A 20,986-nucleotide genomic window follows, 5' to 3' on the forward strand; every position below is an offset into this window, starting at 1 on the left:
TTGGTTTTTGTTTCCAATTTGGTTTTGAGCATCAAGAATCCAGCAAAATGGAACTCTTAAGCTGTGGCCTTTTCTTTCAGCTTTCTCCTACAAATAGCATTACTAGTCCTTCTAGAATTGAAGAGTAGAAAGGTTAGGTTTATTAGTCCCTCCTCCCACCTGATATCCAATCTAAAAATAAACCATCTGACATTTGATAATTACCGCCACTTAAAAACTTCCAGGACTGGGGAGTAGTCTCTTTATATAGAAGGGAGTTCATTTCAGTGAAGGATAACTGATCCTCTGTTCATTTTGCTTTTGACTTATGGTCATTGAAGACCTCCAGATTTTTCCCTGCTTGCCATTTTCTTTCAGATAAACGAGAGAATTTCCCAGAGAGAAATGAAGTGTAACATAGCTCTAGTTTTTAATGACAAACCTTTCAGAAGCCCAGATACCTGGAAGTGATGGGAGTGCAGAAGCAGAAAGGTGCCTAAGGAATTCTATCATTATAGGGGAAGAGTGTGTTGTCTGGATGGTATGAAGGAAATGACCAATAACTAACCTCCACCAAGCACTGGACTCTCTTAAATGTGATTTTGACCAAGTTTTAAGATGCTATCTTAAAGTGTTTCTATAGACAAAGAAATGGGCTCAAATGAATTTTGATTTGCCAGTATTCCGGAGGTGACCTTTGCCCTTTTTTTTCTTTCCTGCTTCTTTATTTTGAGCACCTAATAGTTACAATGCATGTTTGGGCAACAGATGATTAAAACACATGTTAACAGAACTTCAGTGCAAGGTACAATAACAAACAGAAGAGAACTATGGGTTTTCAAATGTAGGGGAGAGCCACATACGGCTAAAATGAGATCAATGAAGGTTTTAAGGATTAGACAACACTTACAATAATTGGTTCATAAGATTTTCTTTGTAATTTTTATTAATTCAGAACGGTATTCACTGCTCATTTAATATGGCTATTCACAACTATAAATCAATTTTATAAACATTGATTGTGTATGAAGATGAAGTTATTATATTACATGCTGAATCTTTTAAAAGTTTAAAGAATTATTTGGGGAGGCTTACAATTGTAGGTACTCAATTTTTGTTAATTTTAAGACATAATAACAATACTGAAGAAGAGTAAACATACTTAACATAAAATTACATTTCAATTTATAATTTATTTCCATGCTACTTCAACCACTTAATTACCTTCTATACCTTGACATTCACTTACCTTCTAACCTTGACATTCACATGAAAGAATGACACACCATTAATGACCCAAATGCAAATAAGAATAAACTCTAGGCCTTAAATATTGTATTTTTAAGAGTTTAACTAAAAACTGAAGACAAACTCAGACATTAAGTGGTAAGTTGCTTAATTTTAATTTCAAAACTCAATATTGACATTTAAAAAACCATAAAGCAGATAAGCTATATGCCTTTAGAAATATTTAATTCTTTGCTAATTATATTTTTTTGGTTAATACAAGTAACATCCTTCTTAAACCCACTCTTCATTTTGTGCCTATAAAAATAAAATTGTTCTCAATATTCCTAAGTTCTTTGTTTCCAGATAAGGCCATTATAAAATAAGACATTACACTGAATCATAGGTTTAATTAGCAATAATCGCGCCTCGGATAAACCTCATTGGCTACGATATTGCCACTGCGCAAAGCTACACTGAATCATAGGTTTAAATCAGTGGCACAAATCATCGTAGATAATTTAACAAATGCATTGTTAGACAAGGAATCAGTACAGTACAGTAACCAGCCAGAGGTAGAATTCTTAATCACAGTTTTATAGAAAAGATGCAGTAGTTTCTATCTGTACTGTTTTATTGTAGTATGGTAAGGTTGCTTCTCATTATAAGTTTAACAGAAGGGGTACAAGGAGGTCTCTTCATAAGTGATTGTTGGCCCTTGTTTTGCATGTATTGTAGGCACTACTCCTGGACACTTAAAACATTTTCTTGGCCAGTTAAGGTAATCAATTGTATATGGCATTTACCTCATTTTTAAAAAGCTTCATAGCAGAGATATAGCTAACCTTTTCATCCTCCCAAGGGTGTAAAAAGGAGGGCAATAAATCTCTTTTGTACCATTCTGTCTGTAAATTAACAACCAAAACCAGTCTCTCAAGATCATTGCTTATTAAGAATTCCAGCAGTAGTAATGTACAGAGAGGTTCTATACTCAAATTTTTAAGTTGATTGTTTCTAACGCCTGTTTGTCTCAATATTACAAATGGGTATAACCTGAAAATTCTATTTAATTCATGATGTAGCTAAATTACTAGTATTTGAGTAATGCTCCACAGATTGCAATAAGCAAGGATGGCAGAGATTTACATAGTTATTCACATACTGACTTTAAATTTGGGATTCTGTGGGCTTTCAAATCCTTACTTGAATGCCAATAAATAAAGTGATCAGAAAGTTCATTTAATGAAAGTTACAACAATTGTATGTACCCAGTGCTAAACCTTACAGTAGGGTTTGTTTCATAAAATGTACCTGAATGCTTATAAAAGACAATTCAAAACAGAATAAAACAACTGTAGAAAAATAAAACCCTAGCCAAGTATAGTTTCTTCAGTTATCTGGGATTTAGTCTCGTGATTGATACTAGGATTGGGTCTTTATGATTAATCAATCAGATTCCAGATACTTAGAGTTTATTTTAGTGAATTTAAAAAAAATATGTAAGGATTTATTAGAAAAACAAATATTGAATAATTTATGATCTGAAATGGTTTGAATAAAGTGAACTTAATTTTGATCAGATGTTCTCAAGCTTACCTAAATTCTTCTTGATTGTTGTTGATTTTGAGAACTCAGAAAAGGAGATATTTATTTAAGGCCTAGATTTTCAAGCAATATTTCCTTCACAACTGTTGATAATAATGTATTATCCAAGTCAGTAGTCATGTTAAAACTAACATAACACTGTTGATAGATAATATAAAAATAAAATTATTTTCCCTCACATTTAGTTTCAAAATTCTAGATCTTAGTTAAGGACTAGACAAAATGTGTCCTTATGGAGACTGAGCAGCCTTTAGCTACTTCATTTCAAAGAGAAAATTTGTTCCAATTTTCATAATGACTGAGCATTTTTAAGAATTATCAAGATGTTGGCCTTGGGGGATATAAGCTAAGTATATAATACTTTTGCTAATATTTAAATTCAAATATATTTGGTTATAAAAAAATCTCACAAATCTGTTTTTCACAGCTATGCTTCTGTTTACATTATAGGAGAGATACATATATAAAAAGAAAAGTTGAGTTTTTGTTTTCTAAAGATATATCCAATCCATGATTAGGTAATTCTCAGATGATTTATAATTTAATATACTGAAAAATTATACATTTAATTTATAATTGCTACATTTACAAAGAAACTTCAATATACTGAAAACTTCTAATTTGTAATTGCCACATGTACAAAGAAACTTCTAGATAAGACAGTCTTTTAAAAACAATGTTTGGTGTTGCATTTAGCCCAAAAGTTCATTTATTTAAATCACCTATGACATTTGCAAATTTTTTTCAAACTCAGGAAAATGCTGATTAATATGGCTTCATTCAATTATACCTACATTCTGAAATATTTCTGCTATACATTTAAGTACAAGTGAAGCAATAAGATTACTTGCACAGATGAAAGTGAAGACTCCTTTCACCTTAAAATTATACTCGTTTCACACTTGTGGTAATGCCTGAAAACATTTTTTAAAAAGACTATTAATGGTCTTGATTATAACAGTGTATTGCATTTCTCCGCCTTCTTTTTTTTTTTCAGTATTAAGTACTCTAGTTTAAAGTTTTAAGTTCTACTTTTCCTCTTATCTTCAAATAGACTCTTTAGCATGTAAACTTGAATGGCTGACACTACCACCATTACCACTAAGTTAACCATAGACCAGAAATTGACTCTATCAAAGTTGCTTTCTTGTATGTTTCGATCACGAGCTTCAAATGCTCTAAGCAGAGTCTGGATATGACCACTTTTGCTTAGTCTGGCCTTGATACTGTTGATGGATTCCTGGAGATAAATAAAATAATTTTACTATAAAGGAATGCTCAGTAATTTTAAGTTATTTTAAACATGTGAGTCACAGTACCCTGACACTCATAGTAGTTTTAGATCCAAACAATTTTAATTAAGGGACAGGTACTACCTTAGCTTACCTAAACATCTGTAAGTTTATGTAACAGTTCTCCTGATATCTTTAAATTATTGTTTACACATAGTTACTTAACAGAGGAGCAAAGCTAATGTAAATTGAAAATAATGTGAAAAGATATTTCAGTAGCAAAGTGCCAGGAATTTTATATATACTATTTCTTACCCCTCACAACCATAAGAAAAAGACTAGTTTAAAATAAAACAAAAACCCAGCTTTTAGATATCTTTATATAATACAGTGTTTATAGTAGTTTCTTTGAATGTAAGTCTTGTCCAATTTAGCATCTAGCAAAATACCCAATGTTTTCATCTCAGAAAATAATAAAAATTAGAAAACCTTCCAATTTTTATATACATATTATACATCCAAAAGTATTATTTTTTAATACAAAAATGTTCCAAGATTACATTTGTAAAACAAGCTTATCAAGATACACTTTAAGTTGCACATCTTCTGAAAAACCTATTTTTATAGTAGAGTCCTGGTGAGGGAAGTGATTTAAAAACTATAAAAGGGCTTTATGAATGTAAGTTAAAATTAAGTTGAGATTTGAAATGATGTCAAAGTACAGCTGACCCTTGAAAAACATGGTTAGAGAGACCACTGCCCTGCAGAGTTAAAAATTCACATAAAACCTTTGATTCCCGAAAACCTTTACCAATAGCGTACTGTTGACCAGAAGCCTTACGTAAACAATCGACACATCTCCTGTTATATATATTATATACATTACATACTGTATTCCTACAATAAAGTAAGCGAGCGAAATTAAAATGATACTAAGAAAATCATAAGAGAAAATATATCTACTGAAAAAAATCTGTGCATAAGTAGACCTGCACAGTTCAACTGTGCATTGTGCAGGGGTCAATGTATTTATGGGAAAAATAAGAAAATACTAGAAACAGATATTCCTGGATAGTCATTTTGCTTAAAATCCTTATTTAAGCAAAAAACTATACTCAGAATTCCAGACTTTCTGCTAAACCTACAAAACTACAAAGTATAATATCATTTGGGCATTTCTGTAAAGCAAATTACCTTACTAATATAAATATTTTCTAGAAAAATAAGTTATTCATATCCCCAGATAAAAAGATCATGCAGAGTTCTTTTCAATATTACAGCAATGATAACCAAATACAAAATTATTTATCAAAGTTTGCTGTTATACAAAATTTTGGGAAATAAAGCTCCTGAAAGACATTTTTCTTTAAAAAAAAAAAAAAAGGTTAGTATTTAAGCCATATTTGAGTCTGAACTTGTCATTTTGTTTAACCATGTGAATGAATTAAATCTCTTGAGAATCCAGTGAAGTACTAATAAGATAAGTACTAGTGTTTTAGTTTTGTTGGCAAAATAAATTTAAAATGGAAGAGTAAGTTAATAAGATTGAAATTAAAAGATATATACATGGGAAATTATGTTGAGATAAAAAAACTATCGTTGTAAAAATTTATACCTATCAAACTTAATCCTTTCAGTTTGCATTCATAGTAACACCAGTGGAAAAGTTAAGAAAACTAATATTCATTATGTGATACACTGTTTAAAAGCACTTAGACACACATCATTTCTTATTTCATCCTCACAACCCTATCCCCATTTTGCAGGTGAGTAAACCAAGGCTCTGAGGGCTTAGTCACTAAGCAATCACACATACATGACCAGCTAATTTTCTGACTTCTTAAGCTAACTGATCTACATACAAGTAATATCTCATCTGCTATTTGACAGCTGCTTTCCTAAAAAAACCTCAAGTGATCAAAATATGTTATTTTTAAAAATCCAGGTTATAAGACTATTAGGGTTTACACAGTTTTAATTTGCAATGACCATGTTATTTCTCTTGCAGGAATTTCTACAATACAGCTATATACACTATTTACAAATATCACTCAGTACATTCTATCATTTGATTATATCTACCTGTGGCTGAAGGGTAGTGACCTTTTCCCCCTATCACCAGTACTATTAACAAGTAGATTCTTACACATGCACATTTCATTATGCATGTAAATGGTAGAGAAATTCAAACAAAGAAGCCATATTCTAAAAGGTTTTACTCTTGAATGTAGTCCTAGTTTCTGGTAACTGCTAGGTCTGGTCTGAGTGATATAAACAGTGTTCCCAAATTAATCAATTAATAAGAAATTTCATGTTATAAAAATTATGCTGTGGGAAAAGTGCTTAGAACACCTTAAGTGTTTACAAATTGCTCAACTTTTTTCTCAGCAAGTATGCTATAGATCATTACATTCTTCTGTTTGTGAACACTAACGGTGTTTATAGTTAAGAAGAGTCTTCAAATTCTAGTTTTCCCCTCTCTGGTTATGTGACAAACATTACTTAATCTCCCCTAAGCCACAATTTCCTCTTTGAAAAGATGAAGATAAATAATCCTCATAGAGTTAAGTAAAGATTACATGAGATAATGCAGAGAAAATGCTTATTTCAGTGCCTATCACACAGATTTCTGGATAATTTTTATTTATTAAAAGACCATACTGACCAGGATGTCTTCCAATTTCATGTCCAACATGTCTGTGCCAGTAATATATTTCTTCCAGTCCTCTTGTTCTTGCTCCTGTTCTCCCATATTATCCAGGATTAATTCAAAGAAAATCACCTTCTCAGAAATAGTGCTGAATGTATTATCAAAGCAGAACATGTAGTCACCATCTTCAGTCTCTACCCTGTATTAAAAAAAGTACATGTGTTCAGTTATCTGTACTTCCTATTTGGGATCAAAGGAAAAACTACTATAGGTAAGAAATAACATAGTTTATAGTAGTAATTGGATAGTTTGCTGATAAAAAGACTTCTTTAGTATTGAAAGATAATTTAAAATATCTTGGGAAAGAGGCAACCTGGAAATATATATGGAAATATATATTTATTTTATATATATGGTTGTAACTTAGATGTGCTTGGCATTTACTCAGGAAGTTATGGTAAAAGATCTTGACCTAGTTTTTGGAAAAGGATAGGATTAAAAACATAGATACATGATACCTCACAATGATCTTTAATATTTATATATATTAGGAGTAATTTATCATGAGTTCAATTCATATGCAAATATGACAACAAACCTCCCCTTTAATTGAGATTACTTTCTAAACTAATTTTTGTTTTCAAAAGTGATGGATTGTTCTAAATGCTTTCTTCCAGGCCTCCTACAGATTAAGAACATCTTTATAACATAGATTCACAAAGATTAAGGATCAGTGGCCAATAAATGGAGATCTACTCTTAGTGGTATTAGCTTTCAGAATAAATGCCACTCACATCTAAGTTAAACTTGTATCTTGGTCTCATTAGCTTCACATTCAAAATAATTGGCCTACAACATTTGATACTTTAACTCAATCTCCACTTTTTTTCTACCCCTATATCCAACTTATTTACTTTAAGCATGAGAGAGAAGAACTCAGCAATTTGACTGAATCTTAACATATATACTATAAATAAAAAATAGCCAATACTTATATACCCCTTTATAATTTATACACTATTTTAATTCTTTTAATCCTTACCATCATATTTGCAAGTAGGCATAACTGACCTTTTCAAGGTAAGTAAAATAAGGTTCACATAAATTAAAATACTTGCCTATGATCTCACAGCCTGTCATAGGCATAGACGAAGCTTGGTTTTCTGACTCATGTTAATTGATCTTTCTTTTCTATAGTACTGCTCAGAGCCTGTCTGCATTCCTTGCAATCTCCTCAGTCATGACAAACCTTTGTCTTGAGGATGTATTTAACCTTTGGAAGAAGCTTGAAGAATATACTGGCAAATACAGTGGGGAACAATTTTAAAAGGAAAAAAAATGTTATGACTTTTGTGTAAAGTTCAATTTTAATCACTTTTAAATTTAACTCTTAGTTTTAATTTTATTTAACTGAACTTTATTTAGCCATTCTTAACCCTGCACTGGATAAAAAGGAGAAGCTTTGTACTTACTCTTTTTGCATGTAAAGTACAGATAAATAGTACAAAAACTGGTTTTAAAATTTCATGGCCAAGTTATGAGACAGAAAAGTCTAGAAAGGTTGCATGGGAGAAGAGTAAAAAAGAAGAAAGTTTGAGAAGCACTGACACATGGATGAACTTCAGCATGTGTATGGGAAAGAAAACAGATGTTTTACTACTTCATAGTCATTCCTATACTAATCTCTTTCTAAATCTGTGTTGACTGCTTTTAGTAGGAAGGAACTTAAATACTATATGATACAAAATTTTATCCAAATAAAAACAGCAGAGTTAATTTTCCCTTCAAGTAGAAGCAGTAGTCCAGAACGGATAAATTCTGGTTAAGAGTTATAGTAATGTTAATGTTATAGTATAGTATAGTAATGTCTAGAAAAATATAAACACACAAACACACAAACAGACTTCTCATTCCTGGACGTGCCAGCCAATAGATATTACTTAGGCTGTTTATAGTTCTGTTTGGAGACATTTTTACTAATCCTGCCTTCTGAAAAGACAGTATTTGTTTTAAGGATTTAAAAAAAAAAAAATTTCAGTGCCATAACAGAGATACTTTATAACCGGCCTTTAAAAAGTTAATATAGGGGCGCCTGGGTGGCTCAGTGGGTTAAAGCCTCTGCTTTCAGCTCAGGTCATGATCCCAAGGTCCTGGGATCGAGCCCCACATCGGGCTCTCTGCTCAGCAGGGAGCCTGCTTCCTCCTCTCTCTGACTGCCTCTCTGCCTACTTGTAATCTCTGTCAAATAAGTAAATAAAATCTTTAAAAAAAAAAAAAAAGTTAATATAGCTAAAGATAAAATTTTATTTATTTATTTATTTATTTATAAGATTTTATTTGTTTATTTGAAAGACAGAGATCACAAGTAGGCAGAGAGGCAGGCAGAGGGAGAGGAAGGGAAGCAGCTCCCTGCTGAGCAGAGAGCCCGATGTGGTGCTCGATCCCAGGACCCTGGGATCATGACCTGAGCTAAAGGCAGAAGCTTTAACCCACTGAGCCTCCAAGGTGCCCCGATAAAATTTTATTTAAATCTGAGGTTTTAGAAAGTAGATTTGTAAATTGGGTGTAGTGATTAAGAGTGAGTTGGACAGCCTGGCTTTAAATCCTGGCTCTGCTGTTCACTAGCTGTGTAACTTTCATTAACCTACTTTAGGGCTCTATGCCTCAATTTCTTTATTGATAACATGATAAATCATGTACCTCACAGGACTGTGGAGAGAATAAAAAAATAAAAAGTGCTTAGAACAGTAGCTTGGCATTGAAAGAATTCAATAAATGTTAACACTTACTCTTACAAACTAATTCTTCTATCCCCCACTGGTTTAATGAGAGGTAATTTTATGCAGGAAAGTAATAAGGTGCCTTTTCCCACTAACAGTTAATTTATCTCTAAAGGAAAAGACAAAATTGGAGGGAAAAAAATGACAAATTGTACAGATTTTCTAGATTCTGACATTTAACGATGAGCTATATTTTTAGTTTCTGTTCATATAACTATCAGAGAAAGCAAAGTTCAAAATATATCAATCAAAACTGACTTTTTAAATCTGTTTCTCTATTTTACTTATTAATAATTTATACAATTTTTTTTTCTGACCTCTGCAGAGGTAAAATGTCATTTTAAAAAAACACTTTAATAAAAGATAAGAAATTTAAAAACGTTTTAAATAGAAAAACCTTTAAAAATTAAAAAGTATAAAAAATTTAAAAATTAAATAAAAATAAAGCACTCTGAAAAGAGTATCATAGTTGGGATATTTTCCTCCTCATTCACTCATACATGTATTTAGTATTTACTATCAATTACATGGCAAGTATGCTGGTTAAAGACCAGTAAATATAATAGCTAGTACTTACACAGTGCTATGTGCCAGAGATGTTCTAAGTTATCATATGGTAGAAAGCAAAAGTTCTGATCCATCCTGCTTCCTCCTCTTAATAAATGTGTATCCCTTCAGACTTACTTAACTTCTCTGAGCCTCCTTGTCTGTAAAATGGGAATTGAGGAATCAAATAATCTCCCTTGGAGGGTTGGAATGATTAATCTGAAGCATATAAAATGCAAAGCCTAGTTTATAGCAAATATTAGATTGTATCTGCTTTTCTTCTTCCTGTAAACTCACAGGAAGTTTTAATGCAATAAGAAAACAAAATGCTCCAGTAAAATGATAGAATGAACAGGGAAACACACCACTGAGATACAAAAAAGAGAAGTGAGATTAAGAGAGCATATATAGCCTTTTGTCAAACTCTAAACTTACAATAAGTTATTTTCTTTCTTTCTGGTTTCCTATGGTCATACCTTTTACTATCACATCTTTCAATTATCTAAAAAGAATGAGGTTTGAGTGAGAAAAACCCCAACTTTTACATGCATACACACATAAAACATACACACAAAGATGGACTGTACTTGTTTTTTTAAGAAAGGAAATAGTGGGCAAAGATGATATAGCCAGCAGCTCAAACTATAGGATACATACCTGGAATAGTAACTTAAGATGGAAAGGTTGTGCTAGTCAGAAAGACAGGCTTAAAATGCCCCAACAGACTGAATGTAATACCTAGTGCATACTCATGTTATTTAATCAAAGCAAAGAAAAAATTGGGGATCAATACAAAATATCTAAAAAAAGAGGAAAAAGTCAATGAAAGACATTTTAGTTTATGATAGACCACTATCTAGGACTGTTTGAAATGTTCATATGGAATCATTTAATACTGATGTATGGATTAAAAGTGCTAAGTTTCCCTGCCCTGCAGATAGCACTGGCATTACTTAGCCTAAGGAACTCAACTAAGAGATCACTTACGTGTGAACTCCATCTGATTTTCTTTGTTCAAAAACTAAGGTTCTTCCTTCTGGAGAGGCAAGATGAAAGTCAATATCTAATCCTGCTCCATCTAAAACCTGTAGAAAAGCACAAAAGAAAAACACACATTATAAATTCTGAAAATAAAAAATATATAAAGTAAATCACATGATGAAAGATTTTTTTTTTTAATGAGAAGATTTTCTTTCTAAACTTAGGTAAAGAAAGTCAACAATGCATGTAAGGCCTAGAAAGGAGCACAAAGATCATCCAATGCAATTCCATTTCTTACCAATTCTGTTGCCATCACCTAACTTTAGGTCTTATAAATATTACTATAATAATGTTCCTAAAATGGTGCCTTGACTGAGAAGCCCTGTAGAGTGGAAGGAAACACAAAAGGGAGTTCAAATGGTAAACCTTTTTACTTAGGCAATTTAGAGCAAGCTATGTAACTTTCCTGAGTTTGTTTCCTCTTCAATAAAATAATAATTAGCTATTTCTTAACCAAGAACTCAAACCTTCCATCATCTGACTCCAGCTGACTTCTTCAGTGCATTCACTTATTATTCCCCCAATATGAACTGAATATTTCAAGTAGGCTATATGCTTACTGGTCAGTGAACAGAGTCTGTTCCTTTACAATCCCAAAATGATGATAATAGCTAACAATTAACAAGTGTATGCCACACACTGTTTTAAGTGCTTTATCTGGGTTAATTTCCTCACAGCAACTCTAAGAGATAGATCTTATTAATGTTCTCAGTAAAACAAAAGAACCAAACAACAGAACAAACGGGGAAAAAAGAGGCAGAGAGAAACACTTTTCTCAAGGTAGATACATTCAATGAAGGCAAGGTCAAAAGTTGAATTCAGCAGTTTTTTTCTGATAACTACTCTTTTTCTTATTTAACATTCCATTTTCTTTTTCTTGGTGGCTTTTTTTTTCTTTTTAAACATATAATGTATTATTTGCTTCAGGGATACAGGTCTGTGAATCATCAGTCTTACACAACTCACAGCACTCACCATAGCACATACCCTCCCCAATGTCCATCACCCAGCTACCCCATCCCTCCCCCTTCTCTCCCCTCCAGCAACCCTCAGTTTGTTTCCTGAGATTAAGAGTTGCTTATGGTTTGTCTCCCTCCAATGGAATGATATAAAAAAAATTACCTGTTCTTGTGCTCTACTTACTTATCAACAGAAGTAGTTTCAAATAGCTAGCTAAATACATAATTCTCTTTCATCTTCAAATCCCAATAAAATGAAGAAAATATATAATGATATAAATAACAACACTGGAAATCTAGGAAGATTGTTAACAGACATGAAGAGTAAGGAATTTCTGGAAGATAGTTCACTGAGCAAAGGATATGTCCAGCTACCAATAGTTATCAATCTCAAAATTCTCACTGAAACAGACTAGAGAAACACATTTGTTGAAATCAATGCCCTCTTTTTCATGTTACTGGTTTTACTACAAGGATTAAATTCTGAAAAAATAGTTAATATAAACAGAATTCAAATGTTTCTTCATATATATATCCTCAGAGAAATTTAAGAATATGTAATCCATAAAAATGAGGTTACTGGTATGAAACAAACAAGATAAAAAACGCTATTGCCAAAATAAAGCCTTAACCAATGTAATGACAGCAGAATGAATATGGATAGAGACTAAAAATCAGAGAACTGGAAGGAACCAAGGAATTCTCAGGACAAGGTAAAAAAGTACAGGTGAAAAGTATGAGAAAAATGGTAAAACCCTTTGTGAAGGACTGAGCTAAAGATTTCAGATATCTAACAAGCATTTCAAAGAAGAGACTCAAGAGAAATGAAGGGAGGAAATCATCAAATAAGAGAACAAAAATTCTTACTTCAAAAGATAAAAATCTTTTCTGGAAGGTGCTAATAGAGGTGAAAGATAAAATCCTACTGACTTTCCCAAAAGATTTAAAAAGAACAACCTAGAAACTTCCAGTGATAGGTAGTAGAGAATTGCAAAACAAGAATTGGGATTGGCATCAGAATTCTTACATATAATACTAGATGCAAAAAAAAATACAGCCATGCCTTCAATGATCCCAAGTAAAAGAAAATTATATTAAAGTGAAAGCAAAAAGTTTGTCCAAGGACTCAAAGCATTTTAAAAGAATTACTCAAAGGTATCCTCTAAAAAACCAAAAAAGATACGTATTACATCAGAATATAAGAGATCTAACAAAAGGGCACCTGGGTGGCTCAGTCGTTAAGCGTCTGCCTTCAATTCAGGTCATGATCCCAGGGTCCTGGGATTGAGCCCCACATTGGGCTCCTGGCTCAGCAGAGCCTGCTTCTTCCTCTCGCACTCTCCCTGCTTATGTTCCCTCTCTTTCTGTCTCTCTCTCTGTCAAATAAATAAGTAAAATCTTAAAAAAAAAAAAAATCTAACAAAACAAAGATTTCAGTAAAACAGGGTTTAAAAGATACTATTGGTAGTGACTGTCAGGCTTAATGAAATTGTTAAAAACAATAAGAACACAGAAGATAACTTAAAAATCTATAAAACACGATTTTAAAAAAAGATTTTATTTATTTATTTGAGAAAGAGAAACAAAACACAAACAGGTGGAGGGGCAGAGGAAGAAGGAGAAGCAGGAAGCAGGCTCTCCACTGAGCTGGGAACCTGATGTGGGACTCGATCCCAGGACCCTGGGATCATGACCTGAGCTGAAGGCAGACACTTAACGGTCCAAGTCACCCAGGTGTCCCTATAAAACACAATTTTAAAACATAAAAATATTTATTTAAAAAACACCATAATCTGAAACTAAATTTACCTATAACTTCACTAGAAGATGAGTGCCACTCTTCCTAGTCTGTACTGTTATTATAACAATCTTTCAGTTCCTCAAAGGCTTTTTTCTATCTTCTTCATTAATGCCAATTTAAATTACCCTCTTGTGCCTAATAAGACTGATTTTTCTACAGATCTGAACTCTACTTCTGGAATGTCTTCTCTCAATTCCCAGATGCAATTAAGTCCTCCTATTAAACCTTCTCATAACATACCTTCATAGCACTTATTAGAGTTATAATTTTACATTTATTTGTAAAGTCTGATTACTGTCTTCTTCAGTACTAGATTGTATGAGAACATGGACTATATTTTTACTCACCATTATATCTGCAGCACTTAGCATAGTGCTCCAACAAATTATGCACTTAGGAATGATTTTTAAAAAGTTGACTGAATGATCTAGTTTATTCATAAGATTTATGTATTGACATTTAAAATTTTCAAGAATTTAATATAATGCAGGGCCTGTTAATTATTCTATAAGTGTCCTAAAGCTGAAAAGTAACAAATGTTAAAAATTTTCAGTATGTCACAGTAACCCAAGGGCAATGTCTAGAATGTCTGTTCCCTGACATTTTAAAAACGAAGACAAAAAAGCAGTAGCTTGTTATTGGAAAATTAATCATGCAGTTGGAAACTGCAAACAAAAAGTTGAAGATTATCTCTTACCCTACAAACCCCTCAACCTTGTCTAGGACTACAGACATTAAATCATTTTACTTCTTTCTTCAATCAAAACAAGTTGTTTAGGGGGATTACTTCGGGGTATCAGTCCCTTTAAGAGTGACTAAAGATGCAGAGCATAAAGTTAAACCAAGCTAGCTGTATAACTCTAGAAACATAAATGTATTAAAATCAACATTCACTGCCTATTTACTAGTGTCAGGGATGGTCTATGAACACTTACTAATTCATTTTTTCAAATCAACTCTATGAGGTAATTACTATTATCTCTATTCTACAAGCAAGAGGTTAAGTAACGTGTTCCAATTACATAGGTAGTAAGTGACAGAGTTAGGATTTCAACCCAAGTATTTTATCTCTACAGGTCTTATAATCCTAAGAGGTCAGTAGTTCATATACAATTCCTCCCTAATACTAACACCTGGATAAACATTAAGGAATTTTCAAATAATACAAATTGTTTCTTACATGGATTATTTCACTAACCCCCAGTTGGGTTTCCTTTCCTCTAATTTTGCCCTCTTTTTCCACATTGTACCCAGTGATGTATCTGGAAAACATTTCTGTTACCATGCTGCTTATATCTTCGATGGCCCTTGTACAGAACAAGGGCAAAGCCACTCAGCATGGCACACGAGGCTAAGATTCATGACCCCTGATCCAGCCTCCTGTCTATTTTTTATTAAGATTATTTATTTATTTATTTGTCAGTGATAGAGAGAGAGAGAGAGAGAGAGAGCGAGAGCGAGCAAGCACAGGCAGACAAGAGAGGCAGGCAGAGGCAGAGGGAGAAGCAGGCTCCCTGCCAAGCAAGGAGCCCGATGTGGGACTCGATCCCAGGACGCTGGGATCATGACCCGAGCCGAAGGCAGACGCTTAACCAACTGAGCCACCCAGGCGTCCCTCTCCAGTCTATTTTATTTCTACTCTCACCTTAGACTTTACAGTCTTTAGGTCTAATAAAAACTCAGCACTTGTAGTGTCCACATACTGTCCACCAACAAAACACACTATGCATTTTTGTAACTATTCGTGTTTTATTCCTTTTCCTGAAATGCCCCTCCTTCCTTGCATTCTTATCTCACTTAAGCATTTTTCAGGATTCAAATTTATTTTCTCCAGGAATCCTTTTGTGAAACACCAGAGAAGTGGCTGTCCTCTAGAAGCTCTTAACGATACTTTATTGAAATTAGCTGTTTATTAGCACAGTATCCCTTAAATAATTAGATCCTTAAAAAACGGATGCTTTTTTTTTGTCCGTGTAATAGTTGGCCATCTTAGCCATACTCCTCCCATCCTGGCCTCCCACCTGCCAATTACTGGCACATGGTAAATGAACTTTTGAACTACACTGGAAATCAATAATTGTTGCGTTCTAGCCCCAATTTTGCTTACTATATGACTTCAGACACTGCGCTATTGCTTTCCTTAAATATCTATAAATTAATTCTAAGTTTCCTTCCGATGAAAATTCTACATAACTTACTTAACTCTATACACGACAGTAATTGTTGAAAAAATTCTTTTGCATCAACCTATAAAAACTTATTATAAATTAAGTAATCTGTGAAAAAATTAAACGGGGAACCACACCAATGCATCCTGTTCTGTTTGTTTTTTTCTTAGTGCTACCCAGAAACATCAAAATTAGCTGTGTGGAACTAACAAGATTTCTTCTGAGAAATTACCCACTATCACAATGACTCATAAATTAAGGCAAATCCCTATATAATATTATGAAGACACTAAAAAGAAATCAATGATATGGGGGAAATGCTTACAATGATGAATTAAAAGTCATAAAGTTTTAATATACAATTAAATATTGCTTGATTTAAAAATATGTAACTGAGAAGGAAGGGTACCCCATTAAATACATCAAGAGCTCTTTTCAAAATATTCCAAAATCGGATTTAGTGCTAATCACAAGTTCACAATTCAAAAATCCTTAAATGAAGCAATGCCAGGGAAGATTTATAATGCCGGAACTGGGTGAGCGTGGTGGGGATAGCAAAACCAAGTGTCATCATCTCCTCCAATGATGAAGGAGAACGTGTTATCAGTCCTGTATTGCGAAATTCCCAATACCGGAGCATGTGCCGGTTAGCAAGGCGATGGGCGAATTATGAAACAAAAGGGAACACCACCAAGATCACCAGCGCTGGCCTCTTTCCGACTGGAGGAAAGGGGAGAGGGAGGGTAGTCAATTCCAGGTCCCGCCTAACTTCTGGGTCCCCGGCCCCAGGAGAGCCAAGCCTCGCGCGCCTGCGCGGAGCGGGCCGGCTACCCCGGCGGCCCTTGCCTCTTCACTACCCCCGGGAGTCCACAAGAAGTTTCCCAGCGGGTGCGAGGCGAAGACGCGGTGTAGCTGGGATAAAGGAAGGAGGCTGGCTCACCCTCCGCACTTACTTGGTACTCAATCTCCAGAGAGGCCTTCAGGGGCATGGGCTGGTAGAAACACTCCTTTTGGCCGGCCGGAAGGGTAAACGTGAAGTCGCTGTCTAAGGAGGGCGTGAAGCCGGCCGCCCCCGGCAGCAGCACTGAGAAGACAGTGGCCAGGAGGAGCACCGGGCAGGGTAGCCAGATCTTGTCGCCCATCCCTGCCGGGGCGATCTCGGGCTGAAGAGACGCGGGAGGCAGGAGTTATTGGCACCTAGGCTCCGTTTTTCCTCCCTGGACTCCTTGTGGCTGGCAGGGAAACCCCGCGCCTGGAAAAACCCCAGGTGGCGGCCGCGGCGGCGGCACAGGATCCCTCAGAGCGGGAAACGCCGGCCTCCGAAGGGTAGGGACCGAGGGGCGGGGCCACCAGTCTTTTCCGCACCCTTCTCGGTGTCAGCCCCCTTCAGGCCCGGCGTGAGCGCGCTCCGCCTCACACGCGGGCGGCAGATTCCCCTGGCTCCCCTCACACCAATGGGAGTCTTTGGGGAAATTGTGGGAAATGTAGTTCCGGGCGAGCGGGCTTGGACACGCTCGCAGACCACGAGCCCCGACAGGCCCCACCCCTTTGCGTCGCCACACGCAGAGCCTGCGTGGGGGGCGGGGCTGCGGCCGGGTAGGCGGGTCCCCAACGGCTCCCGCGGCGGTTCGAACTCGGTGCGGCGGTGTTCCCTCGTTCCCCGCGTGGAGTGTTTGATGCTTACACGCCCTGAGCTCGGGAGAGGGTACGAGGCTTCCGAACGCGGACGAGAGCGCGGCGCGCGCTGTTGTCAGGTGGGTCTACCTCCCAACTACGACTTGGGTGGTGAGTGAGTGCTCCTTGGAGGGTGAAAACAGGCCCACCTGGGGGAGTTTTGTTCCTTTCCCTTCCGGCACCCTCGGACGCGCTTCGCGTCTTCACCCTTGCTGCGGACGCTGCTCTGCAGGCTTTTATTTTACATGAGAAATCGGAGGAAGATGTCCTGTTTTAATCCGCTTCTTTCAGATGAACGTAGGATCATTGCTGTCAAATTGAGAGTTCTTGGTAACCGGACCATACGCCGTAAATCTATAAGCCCCTTCCCAAATGAGGACTCTTTTTTCGACTACAGCCCATCCTTTACGTACAAGGTTTATAAAAAACACCTGTTTTTCAGTGTTGACGGGTGTGCGTGAGCGTAGAGCTACCGACGCGTTATTAGGACCAGCAGAGGATCTGGTCAGGGCCTGTAGGTAGCATGATGCCCTTTTCCACGTTTGTAAAGGCAGTGAAAATAGACTTTTATAGCCTACTATAAGTTGAAGGGAAGAAAAGTCTTCATCTGAAAGTAAATGGCTCAGCAAGAAAAAAAAAATTAAAAGCAAATGTATTCATTGGTACTTAAGAAGTTTTAGGGAATTGTTACATTAAGATACATACAAGAGGGGCGCCTGGGTGGTTCAGTAGGTTAAGCCTCTGCCTTGGGCTCAGGTCATGATCCCAGGGTCCTGGGATCGAGCTCCTCTGCTCAGCAGGGAGCCTGCTTCCCCCTCTCTCTCTGCCTGCTGCTCTACCTACTTGTGATCTCTGTCAAATAAATAAATAAAATGTTAAAAAAAAAGATACATAGAAGATGTTGGATGTAAAACCTGATTTAGTTTAAACTTAGTATCGAATGACATTTTGGAATTTATCCAGCTTGTCTGTACTACCCTTTTTTCCTTCACCATCCCATAGATGATGTTGAAAAGATAAAGCAGTATGGGCACCTGACCCATTGACTTTTGTATGGGAGAATCTTCTCACCTAGGCAGAAGCAAATTTGTGCAAACGAAAAGGGAGAAAAGAAACTTTTTCTCAGCTCTTACATAGCATCTCATTTAATTTCCTGCCACAGTTTCTTCCAAAAAGGTGAGAGTTTTCTTTTTAATCTTCCTTCTTACATCTGAGAAATTTTGCGTGGGGAATAAATTTGCTATTCTATTTTAGGTGGGTGAAGGGAGGGAAGGGCAATTCAGCAGTCTTCATTTATTCACTGAACATACTGACCTGTAAGTGCCTTACAGTTCTCAACATAATACATAAGACTCCTAACCTTTTGGAGCTTGAGATGTGGTCAGAATTCTAGAAGGGTGATGAAAAAGAGGTGCTACAATGACAAAGGTAAATGGGATCTGAAGGAAGAATGTAGTTTTAAGATGCAGAAAGATCTACAGTAGTAGAGATTTTAAAGCCTTAGTTTTTATTATATTAATATGTACTTTAATACATAATGATTGTATGTGTTAATCGTTAATAATAAAATGTGGCCTTTTGTCACGATTTTTATGGGTAAAGGTTATTTAGTCGAGTATTCAGAGCTCTAGAGATACTCACCAGTTGAAGAAAGAAAAACTTTTCTTCATGTATTTCTGAGCTAACTTGCCAAATGCGATTTTGATCTCTATGATTGTGATGCGAATGTCTTTGTTTTTTTAGTTTTATAACCATTGTGAATGGGAGAAGGAGATAACCTTTATTTGGTAATAAATTGCCATTAAGAAAATATGAATGACTATAATGATACCAATTTTGTCAGATTTCCAGAGATTGTAACTTGATTTTATAGGTTCAAACAGCTCATCTTGAAATTGATCTATGAGTTAGAAATTACAGTATGATATAATTAAAAGGTCTTTGGATCCTGATGACTTAGGTTCAGATCTTGTTGCCACCATTTACAGTTTATGTGACCTTAAGCAAATTATTTATTTTACCTTATTTTTAGTTTGTTTTAACTTTAACATAGAATAACAGTGTTTAATGTGCACTATTGTTAGAAAGATTAAATGTGCTTAAGAAAGGGGAACTATTGAACTTTCTATTTCCTTGGCTTTACACTGCGGAGAAACTCATTGTAACTGGGTTTTTTTTTTTTTTTTTAATTACCATGAAAGATTGCACAACATTTGAGATAAATAGAAAAATAATGAGTTGGATTCTATTAATGTGAGAGTATTTTGACACCACAGATTCTTTCTGGCAAGGTACAAGAAATACACTTCTTTTTTTAAGAAATGGAATCTAGTTCATCAGAGTACTGTAATAAAGACAATGAAGAAGAAAGTTTGCTTGCAAATGTTGCTTCCTTAAGACATGAACTGAAGATAACAGAATGGAGTTTACAGAGTTTAGGGGAAGAGTTATCCAGGTACGTAAGTAAAATCACATATGCACTTCAGAATATGACTTTAATTTATGAAAGTAAAATGTATGAAGTTTATTATTATATATTGTGTTTTAATAGAATAGAATAGGAAATAATCTATAATCTTTAATGTAATTCTTGGTTTAGGAAAGAAAATAGAAGTGTTAGAGAAGTGTTTATTCATTAAGTAAACACCTGTACTATATTAGGACTCAGAGTATAAAATATGTTTTGGGCTTAATTTTTTATTATTATGACTACTTTTTGAATCTTAAGTAATTCTAGCGTAGAGTCTCTAAACTACACAGATTGTTTGTTAAAACTCATTACAATTTATTAAGAATTTTAGTTGAGATTGCTCTAAGTTCATAACTGATGTGATTTCCATCACAACTTCAGGTGCTTTTCTTTCTGTTTTCTTATTTAATGTATAGAAATTTGGAGTGAATACTTAAATTAGGAACTAAAATGGATTTTTCTTTTTTCTCTAGTGTTAGTCCAAGTGAAAATTCTGATTACGCTCCTAATCTCTTAAGACCTGAAAAACTCATTCTGGAAGATCTTTCTCAGCCTCACCAGCTTGGACTTTTGAATCACATACCTTATAAAAAAGTTTGTAAAATGCCCACTGGCAGTACTGATTTTCCAAAAAAGCCAAGAGATAAGGTTATTGTTTTTAGACCTGTCTACTTAAAAGTAACTTTAGTTTCAGACCTGTTTACTTAAAATACCTTTTCTTTGAGTTTTTTCTTTAAATATCTGTTTATGCTTTCCATAGTCTTTTACCATTGTGCTTAAGACTCTTGAATTTAAATATTATGGTTCTTGTTATGTCCTAACAGGAAAGTAGTTGCTGTGGTGTATTACTGTAT

The 20,986-nt window shown here is 35.0% G+C and overlaps 2 protein-coding genes across 13 annotated transcripts in view; one reads left to right on the plus strand and one right to left on the minus strand.

Annotated features, from left to right (window-relative positions):
* Nucleotides 1-902: 902 nt before the first annotated feature.
* TMED5 (transmembrane p24 trafficking protein 5) lies at nt 903-17,444 on the minus strand. The gene is made up of 4 exons (XM_082688728.1): nt 16,942-17,444; nt 11,007-11,104; nt 6,709-6,892; nt 903-4,051 (listed from the first exon to the last, which is right to left on the minus strand). Exons 1-4 carry the CDS (start codon nt 17,128-17,130, stop codon nt 3,833-3,835), a joined length of 690 nt encoding a protein of 229 aa, XP_082544854.1. The 5' UTR covers nt 17,131-17,444; the 3' UTR covers nt 903-3,832.
* A 1,239-nt stretch (nt 17,445-18,683) lies between these two features.
* Nucleotides 18,684-20,986, plus strand: part of CCDC18 (coiled-coil domain containing 18) — a 105,065-nt gene continuing 102,762 nt past the window's right edge. For 7 of the 12 annotated variants that reach the window (XM_082688696.1, XM_082688691.1, XM_082688692.1 and 4 more), the window contains exons 1-3: nt 18,851-19,090; nt 19,982-20,117; nt 20,606-20,780. In XM_082688696.1, the coding sequence (XP_082544822.1) occupies nt 19,063-19,090; nt 19,982-20,117; nt 20,606-20,780 (339 nt within the window). In that variant the 5' untranslated portion in view covers nt 18,851-19,062. The other 5 variants (XM_082688693.1, XM_082688694.1, XM_082688697.1 and 2 more) reach the window with 4 other exon arrangements.

This window comes from Mustela nivalis (genome assembly GCF_964662115.1).
Source record: "Mustela nivalis genome assembly, chromosome: 10".
Taxonomy (NCBI): domain Eukaryota; kingdom Metazoa; phylum Chordata; class Mammalia; order Carnivora; family Mustelidae; genus Mustela; species Mustela nivalis.

Excerpts from the sequence above, each read along its gene's own strand:
- TMED5 (XM_082688728.1), bottom strand. The coding sequence starts at position 17,130 with ATGGGCGACAAGATCTGGCTACCCTGCCCGGTGCTCCTCCTGGCCACT. Across the intron at positions 11,105-16,941 it reads CTCTGGAGATTGAGTACCAA|GTTTTAGATGGAGCAGGATT; the intron begins GTAAGTGCGGAG and ends GCTTTTCTACAG. Across the intron at positions 4,052-6,708 it reads TGAAATTGGAAGACATCCTG|GAATCCATCAACAGTATCAA; the intron begins GTCAGTATGGTC and ends ATTTATCTCCAG.